The following is an 18,697-nucleotide window of genomic DNA, read 5'->3' on the forward strand; positions in this document are numbered from 1 at the left end:
CTGAAGGACACCAATAGAGATCGGGAAAGGAGCAGATAGGTTGTTGATGACTAAGAATCCCTGGGTGCGGTTCTGGAGGAAGGAACCAAACCATTTGATGACGTTACCTCCTAGGCCCATCCTGTGTTTGAGGCGTTCAAGAAGTTTCTTATGGTTGACGGTGTCGAAGGCTGAGGAGAGATCCAAAAGGATCAAGAGACATGTTTTGCCTTGGTCAAGGGCTAGGAGAGCATTGCCTACGATGTGGAGAATAGTGGTTTAAGTGCTATGCCCAGGCCTGAACCCAGATTGGAAATCGTCAAGTAAATTGAAATTAGCGCCGTGTTGACTTAGATTTAGCTGCACACCTTTCTCCAGCACCTTCACAAGAAGAGGAATATTCAAAATAGGTCTGAAGCTATCTGGAATTTTCAGGTTCAGAGTGGTTTTTTTTCAGGATGGGGATGACTTGCTCAGTTTTCAGGAAGTCAGGTATGGACCCTTGAAGAAGGGGAGCGTTGATAATTGTTGTCCAGATGGGAGAGATGAGTGGGGAAGTCGCTGCCAAACAGTTGGCGGGGAGAGGGTTGTTGAAGTGGGCGTTCGGTTTTAAGGAGGCTAGAATCTTTTAGATGGCCTGGTCATCATAAAGTTCGAAGGTGGACCAGTGAGCCTTGTTTTTGGGTGTTGTTTGAAGGGGACGAGAGGGGAGAAGGGCTCCAGTAGGAGGAGAAGGGCAGTTAGAGGTGGCATTGAGTTTGTTACCTAGTGAGTTGATTTGGGATGTGAAGAAGGAGGAGAACTCATTGCAGGCTATTAGGGATTTAGTTGTTTCTTTTGATGACTTCTCTAGTTTGTTTGATTGAAGTTTGACTATTACGAAGAGTTTGTGGGGTCTGTTCTTGGCATTTTCCAGTTCTGATTTGAAGAACTCTTCTTTGGACAAGAGGCTATTCTTGTTGGAAGTATTTCTGGCCGGGTGGAGAAGTTTAAGATGGGAGGCTGAGGGGTGCGGTTTCCAGTTTCTTTCTTTAAGTCGGAGAGCTCTCCTTTCGCTATTGAGGGGTACGCTGAACCAGGGGTTTTGGTCTTTGATTTGGGACCTTTTGAGCTTTAACTGGGCCAGATCATCCAAAATGTTAGTCATAGTCGAATTGTAGTGTTCTGTGAGGTCGTTGACCTTTGAAAGATTGGGGGGGTGAAGGTCGCACACACGGCGAGCTGTTAGCTTCTCAAGGACAAGGCTCTTAGTGTCTCTGAGCCAGCGTTTAGGTTTACCCGGTTGCCAAAGACATATCAAGCAGTAGTCAGGTATAGTGAAAGTGATGGTGTGGTGATCTGATCAGTCGCATGGCTCAATTGAATTCAGCCTGACCGCTGATGCCTTAGCGAATATTCAATCCACAGTGGCGCCTTTTGTGTGGGTAGGTAGGGTGCACGCCTGGGTGAGTGATTGGTCAGCGAGGAAGACTTTGACAGCGTTGACTTTGGAATCATTGAGGTCGTTCCAATGCATATTAAAGTCACCAAGGAAAATGTCATTGGAGTGGGGGGAGACCTTGGCAGTGATGATTTCCAAGAGGAGATCCGTGAAAGTGTTGTTCTTGCTGGGAGGTGGTAGAAGATGTGCAATTTGCATAACTGAATAGTGTTGTTACTAATGGAGAGAGCAAGATATTCACAGGAGTCCGTGGGTTCCGCATGGAGTTCTGGGACAAGGAGGTCTGAGCGGTAGATGCATGCAATGCCTCCCCATTTGTTTTTATTTGTCTATCAAGTCTAAGGATGTTATAGCTAGGTGGGACCAATAAATCAAGGTTAGGAGATGAGGAATCATTGATCCGAAACCAACGCGGATGATACGAAAACGCGAGGTACCTGTAAGCGGGACAATTGAATAACCCCACTACAGAGTAACAGGAGCTATCAAGACAGAGCACAGAGATTATAGGAGCAGTGCCTATGTCCATGAGAAAGCGGTACTTACAGACCATCTGGAGGAGTGGAGAGGGAATTACCATCTCTTTTTAACGTAAACTGTGATACAAAGACAGTGGAAATAGTAGGAAATATCTCCACTACTTAGAGTATTCCATCGTATAAGCTGATGTAAAAAGCTTGCACTACCATATTGAGAAGTGAGACGTGGAGCGCTTACAACTGTGAATAAGATTGTTTTTAAATTGTCCTGAGGAAGGTGGTGCGCACAGCAGTATCCACCGAAACGCGTCAACACTTTTTTAAATGTATTTTTACCTGTGAATTTTTATTATTATAATATGTTCTCTTTTTTGTACACGTCTCCGCATTAAATGTAAACTTGTTGAATAGAGGAGGTTTGCTCGGTGTACGTATTGCATTTATCTTAATGAAATATATACAATTGTATGATTAACTGATCAAAATTTGAATGACGTATTGCTTTTTGTCATCATAAATATAAAAATAAAATAATGAGACTTTTCCTTTGGCTACATATTTACCTTCTGTAGATTGTAAGTGCTTTTTGTGGTGTCACTTTTAGTAAAGATTTCTAAACAGCTGAATGAATGATTTGAGCGTTAGATGAACTCTACATGTCCACAGTAAGAGACCAGAGTGACGAAGGTGCAATATTGTTAGACAACCAAGGGAACCCCCCTTTTTTTACTTGATCTTTTACCCTGTTCCCTTGTGGTTGAGTAAGGGTGACTCTTTCTTTTTATACTGAATCATTGATCCACGACTCGGTTAGGAGAGCTACATCCGTTTTATAGCTTAGGACGAGGGCGGCGATGTCAGAGACGTGTCTCGCAGCTGAACAACAGTTAATAAGGAGGCCAGAGAGTGGAGCATTGGTACGAATGTTGTAAGAAGGGTGGTTAAACATACTTGTGCTAAATTGTTGCTGTTTACCCCTCTATTATGGAAGGATGATGATCTATTGGTGTTGTTTGCGATAGTGGGAATTAGGCAATCAACTTCCTTGTTAGGAGGACGGGGGCATCGTGGGAGGTCATGTAGGATGTAAGGAGCACTAGAGTTTCTTCCTCCGAGAGGTAGTTTGGAAGTTTGCAAGGGCAAATGTGTCTGCTGGCCAGCGGCATGGGGTGGAGGTCAGGGATGGTGTGCAGGGGGAGGGCTGAGTTGAGGGAGGGCTTAAAGGTGGCGATAGAGTGTTCAGTGTGGAGAAGGATGTTCTCTAATCTCTAAATCTGGGAACAAGTGAGATTATTACCCAAATGGGGTAGCACGGCTGAGCAGCAACTTTTCTGTCAATATTCTTTTTCTAAAGTTTAAATTTAAAAAATGTAAATCTCACCTGAAGAAAAAAAATATTTTTACTATGCATTAAAAATAATTAAAAGAAATGCACATCATAAATTAAAATTAAGTTGATTATTTTTTAACACAATTTAATGTTTTTTTAATTAAAAATAGGTTAATCATTATTTTATTATGAAATACTAAATATGTACTTTTACATTTATTTTACCATTTTATATATTTGTAATTATTTTAACTATTCTAATTTAATTTATCATTATTTAAAATGGGGTTTTATTTTGAGTCACTGCCTCCATTATTTTCTATGGGAGGATATTGCCGTACCAGTGATTGGCTATGTGTAGTGCTGGACTTACTACAAAAGTATAAGTTACACGTGTAAGTCACTACAAAAGTGGAGCTTTTTTAAATAGCAAGTTATAGTTAGTTGTATAGTACTAGCGTAGTACTACAAAACATACTACACTAGTACTACAAAACATACTACAAAGTGTAATTTGTAAATTAGGCCCAGTATGTTTATTCAGAAGACCAATGAGATGATAAAACCTGCTATCCTATTGAAATCATGCATGTCTGGATAATGAACGAAGGAACCAAACAGCACCATGAGATCATTATAAAATGTATTCACTGGCATACCAAAATCATATCTCAAAGCTGAAACTGTTTTGGAAAATCTTTAAATAGCAAATCAAGCATCAACAACTGAACTTTCCTGATCGACTATCATCCATTATCCCTTCCCCCTTTCTTCTCCATGCTACTAGATTCACCTTTTCCGCTCACTACAATCATCCATCTTCTATCCTCGAGCCGATTGATCTATGGAGACATATCACACTGGACACATCCCACATTAAAACCACAGGCATTAAAGGCTCTGAACACCAATGGTTCTCCTTTGGTTTATCTTTTTTTTTAAACCTTGGTTTACTGATCGCATATAGGATTTGCATTTATACATTTTGACATATTTGTAAATTATAACGATTTTACATTATTTTACATGAAGGAACACACTCAAGTTGAGGTTGAATACTCCTTTAGCCTATCGGACTGATCTTTCTAGGTGAAGTTGGTCTACATGAGGTCTTCACTGACCTCTCTACTAGATGGAGGCCCTCATGGGTCAGTCCTGGGTTCTCTATTTTCTCTCCACACCATCTCACCACACACAATTCTTCTCTACATTTCCTGCCATCTCTTCCTTCCGCCAATTTCGCACATCTGACTTTCTCAAGCAATTCAACAGGGATAAGCCACAAGGTCCCTTGTGTTGAACTCTGCCATAATAGAGATCCTCTAGATTCCATCTTCTTCTGTATCAGCACCTCACATGTAAAAAAATACCCTTATCTCCCAGCTTAACCTTCTTCTCCTCAGCTACAATCGAGATCTTTCAACAGACAGATGATTATGGAATTGTCCATTACTACCACTGCCACTGCAGCATACTACATAAAGAAGATAAGAAAAAATATTCAGCTAAGGCATTAATTCAATCACTCCTATATAATAAATTGAAATATTACAATAGCCTACTTGTGGCCATTTCTCAATATTGATTTTCCCCACTTGTTAAGTTGCTCAACCTTACAACCAGAACCTTATCCAATTTGCTCTGATATAGACTTACAACGGCCTTTCATAATGAGACTGTGTGGCCATATACAATTTGTCGAAAATTGCATTCCAGGAGGTCCACACAATTTACTGGAACTGAACTACTTTGCTTACATTCAGACCTGCCACACATATACCAAAACTTTACAACAGTCCAACCCAGAACTTCTAATTTCTAATTTAAAACATTTATAAAGCGCAGCGTGCACCGAACGGTTTCTTGGCGCTAGTGGAGGGTATTGGCTACAGAGACAAAAGTAAGAACCGGTGGTAGAGCCGGGCAGGGGGTTTACGCAGGGAATGCCTGTTTAAAAAGAAACGTTTTTAGTTCCTTACGGAAGGATACATAATGGGTAGCCGCACGAAGGTGGTCTGGGAGGGAGTTCCAGAAAGTGGGGGCCAAGGTGGAGAAGTTGGACCCACCCCACTTTTTGCGTCTGAAGCGTGGGATTTGAAGGAGGGATTTGGTGGAGGAACGAAGTTCTCTGGGGGGAGCGTATTCTTTTATTAGTGATGAAATGAAGGCGGGGCGGTGCCTTGTCGGGCCTGGAAAACCATGCAGGCAGTTTTAAACAGAGAACGTTCTTTAACAGGGAGCCAATGAAGCTCCCTGAGGAGGGGTGTGGAGTGGTGATAGCGTGGGAGTCCAAAAACCAGCCGGGCAGCTTGGTTTTGGACCAACTGCAGCCTCCTGAGACTGTATGCTGGTATGTCATTGTAAAGAGCGTTGGCATAATCCAGCCGTGATATCACTAGAGCAGCCATGATCATTTTGAGTGCCTGGGGGGAGAAGAAACGAGCGACAGTGCGGATAGTTCGGAGGGTGAGGAAGCAGGAGGAAACCACAGAGCTGATTTGGGAGTGAAGGGTAAGTTGATTATTCATTTTAACCCCCAGTGTTTTGACCGTGGTAGAAGGAGTGGGGGCGGGACCAAGGGTTGGGGGCCAGAAGAGAGAGTTCCAGGGACTGGAAGAACCACCGGTAAGAACCAACTCGGTTTTGTCCGGGTTCAATTTGAGATGGTTGTGGTTCATCCAGTCCCTGATGAATGTCATAGTGTGCTGAAAGCTGGAGACAGAGAGGGGAGAAGAGGATAGGTCAAAGATGAGCTGGAGGTCATCCGCGTAATTATAAACGGTGACCTCCAGCTGCTGAAGAGCGAAGATGAGGGGAAAGATATAAAGATTGAATAGTAGGGGAGACAAGGAAGAACCCTGGGGGACACCACACGTGACGGGGAGTGGGGTGGTTCTGAAGTCTCCTAGCCGGACCGCCTGAGTGCGGTCCCTCAGGAAGGAGGAAAGCCACACCAGGGCTGATCCCTCAATTCCAGCCGCCTTGACACGGGACAGTAAGATGGTATGGTCTACCGTGTCAAATGCGGCGGAGAGATCAAGGAGTACCAGCGCCTGGTGTTTGTTGTGATCCATACCCTTCCTGAGGTTGTCCAGGACTGATACCACGACTGACTCAGTCGAGTGCCTAGGTCGAAAGCCAGCCTGGCGGGAAGCCAGTCCCCCAATGGCCTCTACGTGGGTGCTGAAAACCGCGGTGACATAGCACTCCAGCACCTTGCCCAGGTAGGGCAGCAGGGAAATGGGGCGGTAGTTGGCTGAGATGGATGGGTCAGCGCCAGGCTTCTTAAGAATGGGCACTATGGTGGCTGATTTGAGCGTAGGGGTCACTACTCCCTGCGCTAGGGAGCTGTTAAGGAAGGTGATGGGAGGTTCAGGACAGGAGGAGTAGATTTGTTGGAGGATTCGCGCCGGACAGATGTCTGCCGGGGAACCTGATTTTACTTTGGGAAGTATCCCCAGGAATACCTCTTCAGTGAGGGGGGGATGGAGGTGAGAAGGTTTTGAATAGTAGGAGGAGAAGGGTCAACAAAGGCAGGCGAGGGGGGGGGGGATATTGGCCTTAATGGTAGCGATCTTGTCAAGAAAGTAAGTGTTTAGTTGGTTGCATAGAGGCTGGGATGGGGGGATTTGAGGTGAAGCCCTATCAGAGTAAGCCAGGTCCTGTACTATGCCGAAGATCTCCCTAGGCTTGTTTTCAGCAGAGATTATTTTTGTTGAAAAATAAGAGGTTTTGGCGGCAAGGATTGCGGTCTTGTAGTCGGCGAGTGATGTCAGAAAGAGGGTTTTAAGTAAAGGACAATAATTTTTCCTCCAGTGCCTTTCTGCCTGTCGAACGGACAGTTTAAGTTCTTTTAGGTGGTCATTAAACCACCTATTAGACTCCTTGGGTCGCCGAACGGAGATGCGACGCAGGGGAGCCACTGAGTCACACCCTCTAGCCAACCAGGTATTGATAGCGTTGGCTTGAGAGTCGGACGGAAGACCAGAGAGGGACGGGGTAGAATTCCGAAGGTGAGACGTCAGGGTGGGAAAGTCAACTCTGTTCCAGTTCCGCGCCCAGGTGTTTTTGGCGTGGGGGACTTTGGAAACCGGGTTGAGAGAGATGGAGAAGGAAATAAGGGCATGATCAGACCAAGGACAGGGGGAGACCGTCACCGGGGAGACTGGAAGATTAAGGGACCAGACCTGGTCAAGTATGTGACCATGAGAGTGAGTGGGGACAGAGATGTGCGACATAAAATTTAAAGATGTGAGAGACTCAGTGAATTCTTTCGAGGCTGTGCACTCAGAAGGGTCCGATGGCCAGTAATTGAAATCCCCTAGTACCAAGACCGATGCATAGTTAACCACCAAGTTGGCCAGTAGGTCTTGAAAAGCCGGCAAGAATAGAGGCAAAGACTGGGGAGGACGGTACATTAGAAGACAGGTGATGGGGGGGGAGAAGGCGAGGGAGCGAACTGTAAGGAATTCAGTGGAAGGAATGGGGGGAGAGGGGATGGTTTGAAAATTTAGTTCCGACCGAGCGATTATCGCCACTCCGCCGCCAACCCTACCCGCCGGACGATCAGCGCGTAAGGCCACGTAGGAGGGGGGAAGGGTAGCCAAGAGAACGGAAAGGGAAGAATCGCAGAACCAGGTTTCGGTCAAGAGCAGTAAGTCAGGCTTCTCAGAATCGAGCAAGACAAAGAGCTCATGATGGTGCTTGACCGCTGACCTGGTGTTAAGTAAGAGAATGGATAGTGATGGAGTAGGAGGAAGAGGGTCGGGTGGGAGAGGACATTGTGAGGGAGAGGCGGGCGGAGGAGACGGCAGAGTAGGAGTGGAAGAAGGTACAAGCCCTAGTGAAATAATGTGCCTACGGATAGAATCCGAAAGTGGCCAATGGCCTTGGAGGGCGGTAAGCTCCTCAGAGGAGTAAGAGATGAAATTGGCATGGAGTCGTGCCCCTAGCCCCGTCCGGCCGCGGACGGCCGCAGACGGGCTTGCCTTAGGCGCGCCCGCTGCGCACGTCCGCTGCGCGTTCTGTAGATGCACATTTGATATAGAAGGCCTCAAGGGCGGGAAGGGGGCGTGGCCTAGCGGTGGGCGTGGCCAGCGGCGAAGGACGCCGGTGTGAGGGGTCACGTGAGCGCTAGATCCGCTCCGTGATGCCCTAAAGTGCAATGGTGCTTTAGAAGGTAAAATACAGTTTTAAAAGTAATCAAGTCAAAGAATTAGCAGCAACAGCGTCTACTCCCGGCTTTCCGCCTCAGGAGACAACCCAACCGAGCGCTTGCTGTTCAGATCTAAAACATCTTCTTTAGTGACCACCTTCCAGTCTCTTTATAATCAAGGGTGCCTTGTCACAAAGGTAAATATACAATTGTGCACCTACATTGCCGCACCTAGTAGTAACTTAGTAACTTTACACTTTTAATGCCATTCACCATTTCAGAGCATAAAGTTCCACCTAGGTGCAGATTTATATCTCCACCTTTTACAAAAGTATTTACGAGCGTTAAGTTAATACTTTAAGTTTTCACATGTAGGTGGAGACCTCTGCAATAGTAGAGAAGATCTCACACAGGGAAAGAATAGAGAAAATTGCTAAATTAATAAATAAAAAAGATTCATGAAAAATTGTATATATTTTCTTGCTTGGAATTTTTACAATAAAATGTTAAACCACATATGTTTTAAATAATTAATTGATTAAAATATATTTACTGTTTAAATCATATTTAAGCATTTTTTTTAAAACAGTTACTTCATTTGATGTTATGGTGTATTATTAGTTTTTAAAACAATATAATGTATTTATTTATCTAGCATAAATCCTAAGTTGCAGAACAGGGGACCAGTTTATTAATTATACATTTTTACATTAAACAACAAATATATATTTATTTTAAACATCAAAATAATCTTATTTACCAAACATGTGTTCCTAAGGGGTGTTATTTTAAGTACGTGGCTCCATTGTTTTCCATGGGAGTGTGTTGTAGTACCGGCAAATAGCCATGTAGGGTGCTGGAATTACTCCAAGATTGGGCTGGATCACATTTACTACAGCTGCAGTAACTTTAGAAGTATAGTTTGTGAATATCAATGGGCTTACCATTTGTGGGTGTGTGTTTGTATTTGCATGTCCCTCCCTAAACCCCGGCTAATGCTTCCTATTTCAGAGTAAGTATTCTCCATTTACTAGACACTTCTACGCCCTTCCCACATTTACAACTAAAACATAGGGCCTGATTTAGATCTTAGCAGACGGGTTACCCAGTCACAACAGTGACTGATATCCCATTAGGGAAACTCGTCACCATTGTGACGGAGTAACCCGTCAGCCAAGATCTAAATGAGGCCCTTAGACCGACATGTGAGGAAATCTCTGCACCAGTGGTGAGAATTACGCACATAACAGATAGGAGTGCTCCTCACTCAGGTTAGTAGATAGTATTTTGTAGTTCATAGGTAGTAGTAATGTAGTATTACTTCACATGCTACAAAATGCATGTTGTGAATATGCCCCTAGGGTTCTATTGTCTTGATTACTAACACTGGAACCCACTGCACTCTCTTTTAAAATAAATAGAAAAACCTTCTTGTGTGATTAAAACAAATGAAAAACTCAAGACATACATTGGCTCTATAGTGTAAATAGGTGGATAGTGAACCGTAGTTGTAAGTTATCTGTTTTCGATACCAGTTATCACAAAATAGTACTTATGTACAGCACCTCAAATTCCCACTCTAGTTTCTTTAATACCCCAATTTGCCTATCGTACTATGCACAGCGTATGTCTTTTTGTAAAACATTTTTGGTACAAATGCCATTAAGATCATGCAACATAAACAACAGTTAAAACTTTGATAGATTTGTAAACAACATAACATTACCTAAGGAGATCAAAGCCTGGTGAATTTCCTTCATCACATTTGTGTAAAGTTCCTTCTGCCATTTATATAAATGCATCCACTCATCTTCAGAGAAATAGGCCGAAGCATCGTGGAAAGTATCCTGCACAAAGATGAGTTTGTGTTAAATCACCAAAAACATTCTCATTTCAGTGAAATATTCAAAATGAACATGCGTCCTGGTTTAAAGACTATTCTTCCTTGTATTCTCCCATCACTCTTATTTCTCCTCTTTCTCTAAAAACATACTGTTGCCCCCCCCCCCAAAACAAATATTGTAGGTCAGAAGGAGGAGAATGACAGTCTAAATCAGAGGTCTTCAAACTTTTTGATGCCAAGAGTTCCCTGTCAAAATCCTTTTGGCCCAAGGACCCCCTCCTGACAAAGATTTCTAGAACTGGATGCTCCTCATCATTGACAACTATCGACAACCATAAACGCCACCCAATTCCAACAACAAATCATTTTTAAAGTAGGACAATAATATTAAACAGTGTTTAGCATAGCAAAGGTCAGTGATCGTGGGGGCGTGGTCAAATGTGTGGCTAAAAACAAAGGGCCTCATATATGAAGAATTGTTGTGGGGCAGCGCCGCAAGTCTTCTTGCGGTGCTGCCCTATGCCAATGTGAAAGAGCAGGAAAGCACATTATTAAATATGGTACATTCCTGCCCTTTCCCCCTGCGTTGGCGCACATATTGCTGCCCTGCGCAAACATAGGCAGGATTGTTTTTGTGCAAGAAGGGACATCTTCCTGCACAAAAACAATCCAGAGAGGGGTTTTCCTCTTTCTAGGTGTGTTGCAAAATGTAGCAAACATGGAAAGTGCAAATAAGGGGGAGAAATAAAAACATTTCTCCCCGTTATGCCTGCTGTGTGGAGGCATAAGATTTTGGCGCTGCTCCAGGTTTACATGATTTTTTGCATATCTGGGACATCGTCAAAATCCATTGGCGTTGCGTGGGATCGCCCACCACAGTGCCCATGGAACGCCTAGTTGACACAGAGTAAGGCAATGCAGCGACTTACACTGCTGTGTCTTACTCCATATCTATGAGGCCATGCAAAGCCACGCTGGGTGACTTTGAGTCACCGCATAGATATAATTGAGATGCTTGCACTGCCGGAGCTTCATAAAGTGATGTTCCAGAGGCACAAGTGTCTCATAAATAAGCCCCAAAATATTTTGTTTCGTTTTTAGAACTTTCACAATTAGGTAGCTACATATAAAATAATGGATAGCTTAAATGAAATATACATTTTAAAAAGATGTTACTCAGTGGGAAATGTACCGTAGTACATTATGAAACCTCTATTAGTAATTGCACTGCAGAGGTCTGTGTCTGTAACCAGAGAGCCATAGATTTACATTTGGTTGGTGCAGTGGAGAATAGTGATTTGTGTAATTTTTTGCGTTACGAGGTCACAGCCTGTGACAGAAAGCACGGTGAATGCGTAAGTAATTTTTTTAATATTATTTTAGGATAAAATGGAGCTTACAAAATGTAGATTTTAGTAATACCAGTACATAAGTAATGCAATTAGTTTTATTTGCATAATTGTCCCTTTAACCCTCCTCAGGGGTACTAAGCGCTGTGTAAATACAGTTACAATTAAAAGTACGACTTCACAGCCCAGGTATTAACTCTTCCTACTACCACTGGAAAAAAAACATATCTTTGCAATTACAATGCTTGGAGTGATTACCGCTCCAAAGCACCCTTTACGTTTGAAGATTCACTCATAGCTGCATTTGCATTACATTCAGCCAAGCCTGGTGTGAAGGATTGTTTTACCTGTCTGCCCGGCCTCTTTTGTTCACAGCACAGGAGACTCAATTAACTTCAGCAACTAACGCAGAAGCATTTTACCAATCAGAATGTAGTGCCAGACGGTTCTCTTTTTCCAAAAGGAAAAGTACATTTTGGATTCCAGGCAGAAGTGAGGCCTGGAAATGTGCGACCCCCTTTCCATGACTCCAGGGCCCCCCTGTGGGTCACGCCCCACAGATTGAAGACCTCTGGTCTAAATGGATTGTTCGCTGGTCGCGCACACTTAGGAAAATCGTAAATTAAGTCTAATATTTATTAAAGTAATTAAATTGAAACATTTTTGAGATATTGTTTCTAAACCTTTATGTTCTATATTTTTGTATAGAGCAGCATTCATTGATTATTTTGCCACTTGTGGTCTGGTTATGAATCAGGCGGAGCAGTATGCTAGGACCACTGGCTGGAGTTCCCACATACGGTTTTCCTGGTTGTGGGAAGAACTGAGCCAAAATTATCAGCTGGTAAAACTGATTGAGGCTTTGGACACAAGAGCAGACAAGCCTTGTCAAACAATCCAATCCTTTTATCTTTGGCAAAGAGGGTCATTTAAAGCTTCCCTCTGTCAGACCTAAACTTCCCCTTCATTTCCTACTCTCTTCCCTTTACCCACGCTTTTCAAAGTAGCCTCTGTACACATTTACCATTTGCTGAGAGCCCTTTTGAAAAAATAAATATTAAGCTGAATACACCACTGTATTTCTGTGACCAGTTATTCCTCATTCTGAGGGGTTCCACTCAAGAATTGTACAATACTCAAGGGAGCGGCCCCCACGCTGACGTCTAGAGATATGATTTTGAAAACTGCATTCGCTGAAAAATAATATGAACTTTAAGTGAAAAAATGAACGACAACTACCAAAACGCTACTGGGTAATGGCGCTGTTACATGCAAGCAATGTGTTCCTACCCACTTTCACTGATAAAAGGCTCTCGTGAGCCACCCTCAAGCTGACAAGCTTTGGAACGCCTGCAAGCTATGAGCGGTATTATACCTGGGAAAATTGGCAGCATGTCCAGAAACCCGCAAATATTCTCTACTGATGAGAGAGGAATCCCGAAACACTGGTGCCTAGAGATACGATTTTGAAAGGCTACATTAGCTGAAAAATAATATGAACTTTGTGTGAAAAACTGAACTACAACTATCAAGATGCTATGGGGTAATGGTACTGTTACATGCAAGAAATGCGTTCCTACCCACTTTCATGGTCCTCAAGGGATGAGGCTGTGTTCTAAAGATAACTGAGCGTGCGAAATTTGCATTCTGCCAGTACAGTGAACTTATAATCAGGGCCATGGCATTGTTCTGGCATCGAATAAAGTGGTCTTATTCATGAGGGGCCTTAGCCTTGAGCTAAGCTCATATTGCAAGCAAAAGGGTTATACAATGGAACCTAAAATCCACACTGCTCTTTATCCAAACTACATCAGCTAACTAGGACTGCCATGGCTTTAAAGAATGTTTTAAACAGAGCTAAACATATGTTATTGAATCTCATCACGAAAGTATTGTAGGAATTCCCACATAACCTAGCCCAAAAAGAGCCATTTAAATTATGAATTCTTTATGTTCACTGGGACCAAGGCAAGCCTACAGACTCTAAATTCGATGAGGACCACTCCCTTTGCTCTGGATGAGCACAAAGGCCTTGTAAGCAAGAGCTCATTATACAAATTTTTCTGGTTATTTGCCAGTTTTTTCTTCTAAGGAAATCAAGTTTGAGTTACAGTTTGCCTACCTCTTTCCAGTACTTTAATGACATTTCTAAGAATCAGGCTGTGAGAAACAAACACAGCTGCTTTTATCTTCTCACACAAGAGCAAGTTTTGACCTCTTTCCTAGTACAGGGAGAGAAAAGGAAGCTTCCGAGAGGTCTTCGTCAAATATAAATTTCTTTGGCCCTCTCAGCCTAAGCGTGCCAGATGGTTTTTCCTACAGCATGATTCTCACAGAAAACTGGTGGTTAGCAACAAGGAGGCGGAAGAGGGCTTGGCACTTACTGTAAGAAGGGGGTGCAGCAGATGACAGGAAGCAGACAATCAGCCTCTTTTATATTAACGTGTTGAATTCCCAGGATGGTGCTGACCACGGTCAGCTGGAGGAATGCGAAGCAGTTCTCATGGATTTGGAAGGCATGGCACAGAGAAAGCTATTTCACACCGTCACACTAGCGTTCGGCATAACCCCATGCCTCCTGGCAATCGTTTGGTCCTGATGCTTCTCAGCACTATCATACCCTGATAACACACGAAACACCGTTCTGAGCAGTCCTGCACTTTCTCACTGTCGGAATACAACCAGCATTCAGTAACTAAGGCATAATGGCGGATTTGAAAGGAGCCATAATCCCCTTCTTTAGCCCAGCCTCACCCTCGTGTCAGAACCTGCCTGGAAGTCGTCTTTATTCCGCACTAGTTCTCCCTTCCCTCAAAATGTATGCCCATACCAGTCACATACTGATCCAATTCACACTGAGGATTTTTGTTTATCATTTCCTTTATAATAAACATTACTTTTGTGTCAACCAGAGGTGACTAATGCTAAACCTACACTCTTTCATGCTGTTCTAAAGAGAGTCTGAGAGAAAGTTAAAGTAAAATATGTGCACTTTATAACTCACATAGACCTTCAGAATTAAATTAGTGTAAACAACGTCACTTAGTCTAACCTAGTGTACAAACTGGGGATCAAGAAAGTCGTCAACTCTTTAGGGGCCCACACGTACCTCTCATTATGCACTTTTTCAGGTCGGATGTGTTGTGTCAAAACATGTGACATCATTCTCACCTCAGTACAACAGGGGTTGCGGATGGTTTACCACAGATTCTGAAATCTCAGGGTTTAGCACTTGTCTATAGTGATTTTTAAACAAATAAGACATATTAAACAACTGCAGATCATGAACGTTCGAGCTAGACAAATGCTACCCAGGCATCTTCCTATGTTTAGGCCATTCGGGATATCTCATGAACCTGCGGAGATCCTCTTTCTACACCGCCTTCCAATTTCCCAGAATTCACCTTGTGCGGCCCCTCTCGCTGAACATTCTAAATGACGTCAAAGATAACCGCATGTCATGCAGATGTCACCAGTTCAGCGCATCTTCAGTCAGACATTCAAGTACACCCAGAACGTACGTTATAACAAACACTCTCCACAGTGAAACGCAATAGTTAATCCGAAATAATACTAACAAAGTAGATTTGGCCTAAATGTCAACCCAACATTTTTAGGTCGAGCCTAGGCAGCACAAGCGCTGCTTTGCGAGGAATGCTGTATTCAACTATGTACTTGAAGCCCTGCCCACTCTACGCCCATATTTGTCATTGGCTTGGGTCACTGTTCTTCGTAAATGCTGGCTTCTGATTTGTTAATAGGCTTGTCAGTCCCTCCTTAGTACCGCCATGTCTTCATTTGTAACCTCCCATGAGGACTGGCAGCCTAGGACAATGCTGGCCGCTCCTTTGAAATGCAATAGGTCTCCCATTTACAAGACTGTGACTTATTGGCATTGTCAAAACACATAAATAAAAGGCATTGTCATTTACAATGCCAAAAGCTTAAACTCTACCAAATGCGAGACCTATTGCATTGCAAATTCTTGATGGATCTACTGTCAAGTTAAGAAACACTATAAAAATACTCTTAGTCTTACACTATACATACTCCCATTACTTGTATTAATCTGAAAGAATTTAAAAGTTACCCTGCTCCGACAATCACTGAAAGCGAATTGAATGCCCACTCTGGTCTTACACTGCCAAACGAATACCCAGGTTTACAGTTTCAATTGACAGATTTGGTTGTTTGTTTTGGGGAAGGTGCCTTGGACATTGCTTCTTCCTCTTCTTTATTAATTGTCTAATTTTGGTTGCTGTATAATGCCAATATTCATTAAAAATGTCACATGTGATTGCAGCTCCCTATGTCATTGTTTCCTTGTGGCCAGCCCTGGCTGTAATGCTTACAAAATCCTGACTTGTAAGACAGTAACAAGGAAGAGGGGTGAAGAACAGAAGTAATGAGTTTCTGGGTCAGTGTTAGATCTCCACATTCTCAGGGAAAAAATACCGACCTTTCCAGGTCTTTAGTTTGTAAAAAGGAAAGTCATAGGTACCTGGTTAAGAATTGCTTTAAAATTGCAGGGAATTCTTGGTTAGCCTGGCAATTCTGCCCTGCCCGCTTTATTAAACATTCTGGGAAAGCTCTTAAACACTTCTGTGGTGTTTTCTTCTCGACTTTGATGTTTTAAAGGGGATCGTATTCTGCCTTTTTACTTGTTTTCTGCTTTCACATAAAAATATAACCGCTCTGGTCGTACAACACTAGTGTTATAAAGATGAAATGATGGGAAGAAGACGAGGGGTAGCATATGAAAGATGCTTTATTAATCAGATGGTAGATATCAAGGGGGAACCCCACCAGGAGCAGCTCACTTGCTGCTCAGCCCGACTCCAACTAATCCTCACACACAAGCATTCCAACACTCCATTGTCACGCGCACCAACATTCCACTAACATGCTAATCCATTGTGCTTGGCAAGCATGGGTTCGGATCCCATTCTCGTCGCCAAATGTTATAAAGATGAAATGATGGGAAGAAGACGAGGTGTAGCATATGAAAGATGCTTTATTAATCAGATGGTAGATATCAAGGGGGGAACCACACCAGGAGCAGCTCACTTGCTGCTCAGTCCGACTCCAACTAATCCACACACTTACACACAAGCATTCCAACACTCCATTCTCACGCGCACCAACATTCCACTAACATTCTACTTATGGCTCAGCAGCAAGACCTACAACTAGTCGGCGGCCCCAGGAATACGTGATTGCAGAAGCCCAGGGTTAAAGGAGTATTTCCAAGTATGAGGGCCAAGAAGGGTTCTCTGTAAGTTGACATGTTTCGGTAAAACAACATTGAGAGCTCTCTGTTTCCCTGGCCCACGCACCAGTGGCTTATCTTGTCTGGCTTTCTTTTTTTTTTTTACTTTGGATTCTGGGATCTGTATTTCAGTTTATTCAATTATAGAATCGGGACTACAAGTCCCAGAATCTAAAGAATAATAGGACTGGGAAACGTTAGAGTTCTGAGCATAACTTGGGCAGGGTGTGGAGAGGTAGGTGTCAGGCTGGGGCGACAACAGGATGTACGGAATAGCCCAGAACTCCTCCAATCGAAAATTTTTGTTGGCAATCGTTCAGAAAATCGTAAATCTCATAACTAACCTCGTCTCCATGATGAACAGACATTATTCTCCGCTGAACTGGGAAGAAGGCTTTCCTAATCAAAGACTCCTTGCAGTGATGTCGTCTTCTGAAATCCTGGTTCTAATAAACTCCCAGGCAGAAGGGAGGCGATTATGACGTATAGGCTAGAAAAGTATGCAGCTTGCTCTATGTACACAATACACTACAAACAATCCTTTTTGTAGAACTAATAGTATATTCCAAAACAGAACAGGAAACACTAATCTCCAGGAGATGCGCAGCTTACAGCACTCACGTGACGCAGCGTAAGGTCACGTCAGAGACACTAATCCCCAGAAAAGCATTTGAATAGACGGACCCCCTAACCCGGAATGTCAATTGTACTTTCGTTTCTGATTAAACGGAAGGCCCGCTGAATGATGTCAGTATTTAGTGCACACTGTAATTGGATTTAAACTCAAAACCCAAGAAGACGTCATTAAACAAAGAAACTTTCTAGAATGGGTATTGTTGGATATTGTAAGAGACGTGGGACTGGGTAAAGTGATCTGTTTGGGCTATTCACTGCAAGTGCCATGCCTGCTCTGCAGCTCTTCCCTTGTGTCCCTGGCGTGAGACATCATAATGACTACTGTTCGGGCAACTCCTTACCCAGCTCCCTTCCAAGTTATTGATGCAGGTGAAATGGTGCTGACCCCGAGTCGGTGCAGTTGGTTTCACACTGTTGGCAGCCCCCCCCCCCCCCCCCTGTTTTCTTCTTCAAGTCGCCCATGCTAAGTGCATACCACTAGTTAGAGGGCCCATTAATGTTTAGGAGGAACATATCCAACCTACTCCAGAGATGTGAACCCGATCCTCTGCGTAATAGCCCGGCACCCTCAGGTTGATGAGACCGTATCTCACAAACTCCCAACCCATGCCCCTGCACAATTTACTCATGGAGACATTGAGCTTTCTCCTAGACTGTTCAACCGCGGTATTGTATTTGCCTCTCTCGACTCAAAGCGCACTATGATTCCTGACCACAGTACCCTTGCAGGAAGCACCAGCCTGGTTAATTCAGTTAGGCCATTCTTCATGTCCTCCAGCAGTTTCCACCTGACAAGAGTTGTCATATCATTAACCCCCAAGTGATTCACAATAGCGTCTCACTTTCGATTGCAGCGCCGCGCCAACATCTCATCCCAGGCCTTCCCAGCAAGACCAGCCTTGTGTTGTTCAACCATATCCCCTTGAACTATGTACGCAAACCTGCGCGTTGGTGGTCCCTCGTGATGTTAAGAGTGCTTGTTAGACCTGGCATCATTGCAGTGGGTCCCCCTGTATTTTTGCCTTTGCCTCCTGTTATTTGCTGTGTGTTGGACTTAAATTTTGCTTTGGGCACTTTGCCACTGCAAATGGTGGAGGTTTTAGGATAGAAATACCTAAAATAAAGCCATGTTGGGCTTAAAATGTCGTGAGTCTCCAGCCTGAATAGGGCCTGTTGGCCTGCAGGACCCAATCATAGTTTTTTTCATAGAGTTCTG

General features: G+C 43.5%; 1 protein-coding gene across 1 annotated transcript in view; it reads right to left on the bottom strand.

Moving 5' to 3' along the window:
- LOC147703511 (uncharacterized) overlaps nt 1-17,448 on the bottom strand; it is a 112,548-nt gene extending 95,100 nt beyond the window's left edge. Inside the window, exons 1-2 of the mRNA XM_086931880.1 lie at nt 17,190-17,448; nt 10,111-10,231 (exon numbers count right to left, since the gene is read on the bottom strand). Of these exons, the coding sequence (XP_086788006.1) occupies nt 10,111-10,231; nt 17,190-17,213 (145 nt within the window). The 5' untranslated portion in view covers nt 17,214-17,448. The remainder of the gene's footprint in view (nt 1-10,110; nt 10,232-17,189) is intronic.
- Nucleotides 17,449-18,697: the final 1,249 nt, after the last annotated feature.

The sequence above is a fragment of the Lissotriton vulgaris genome, chromosome 7, assembly GCF_964263255.1.
Source record: "Lissotriton vulgaris chromosome 7, aLisVul1.2, whole genome shotgun sequence".
Taxonomy (NCBI): Eukaryota; Metazoa; Chordata; class Amphibia; order Caudata; family Salamandridae; genus Lissotriton; species Lissotriton vulgaris.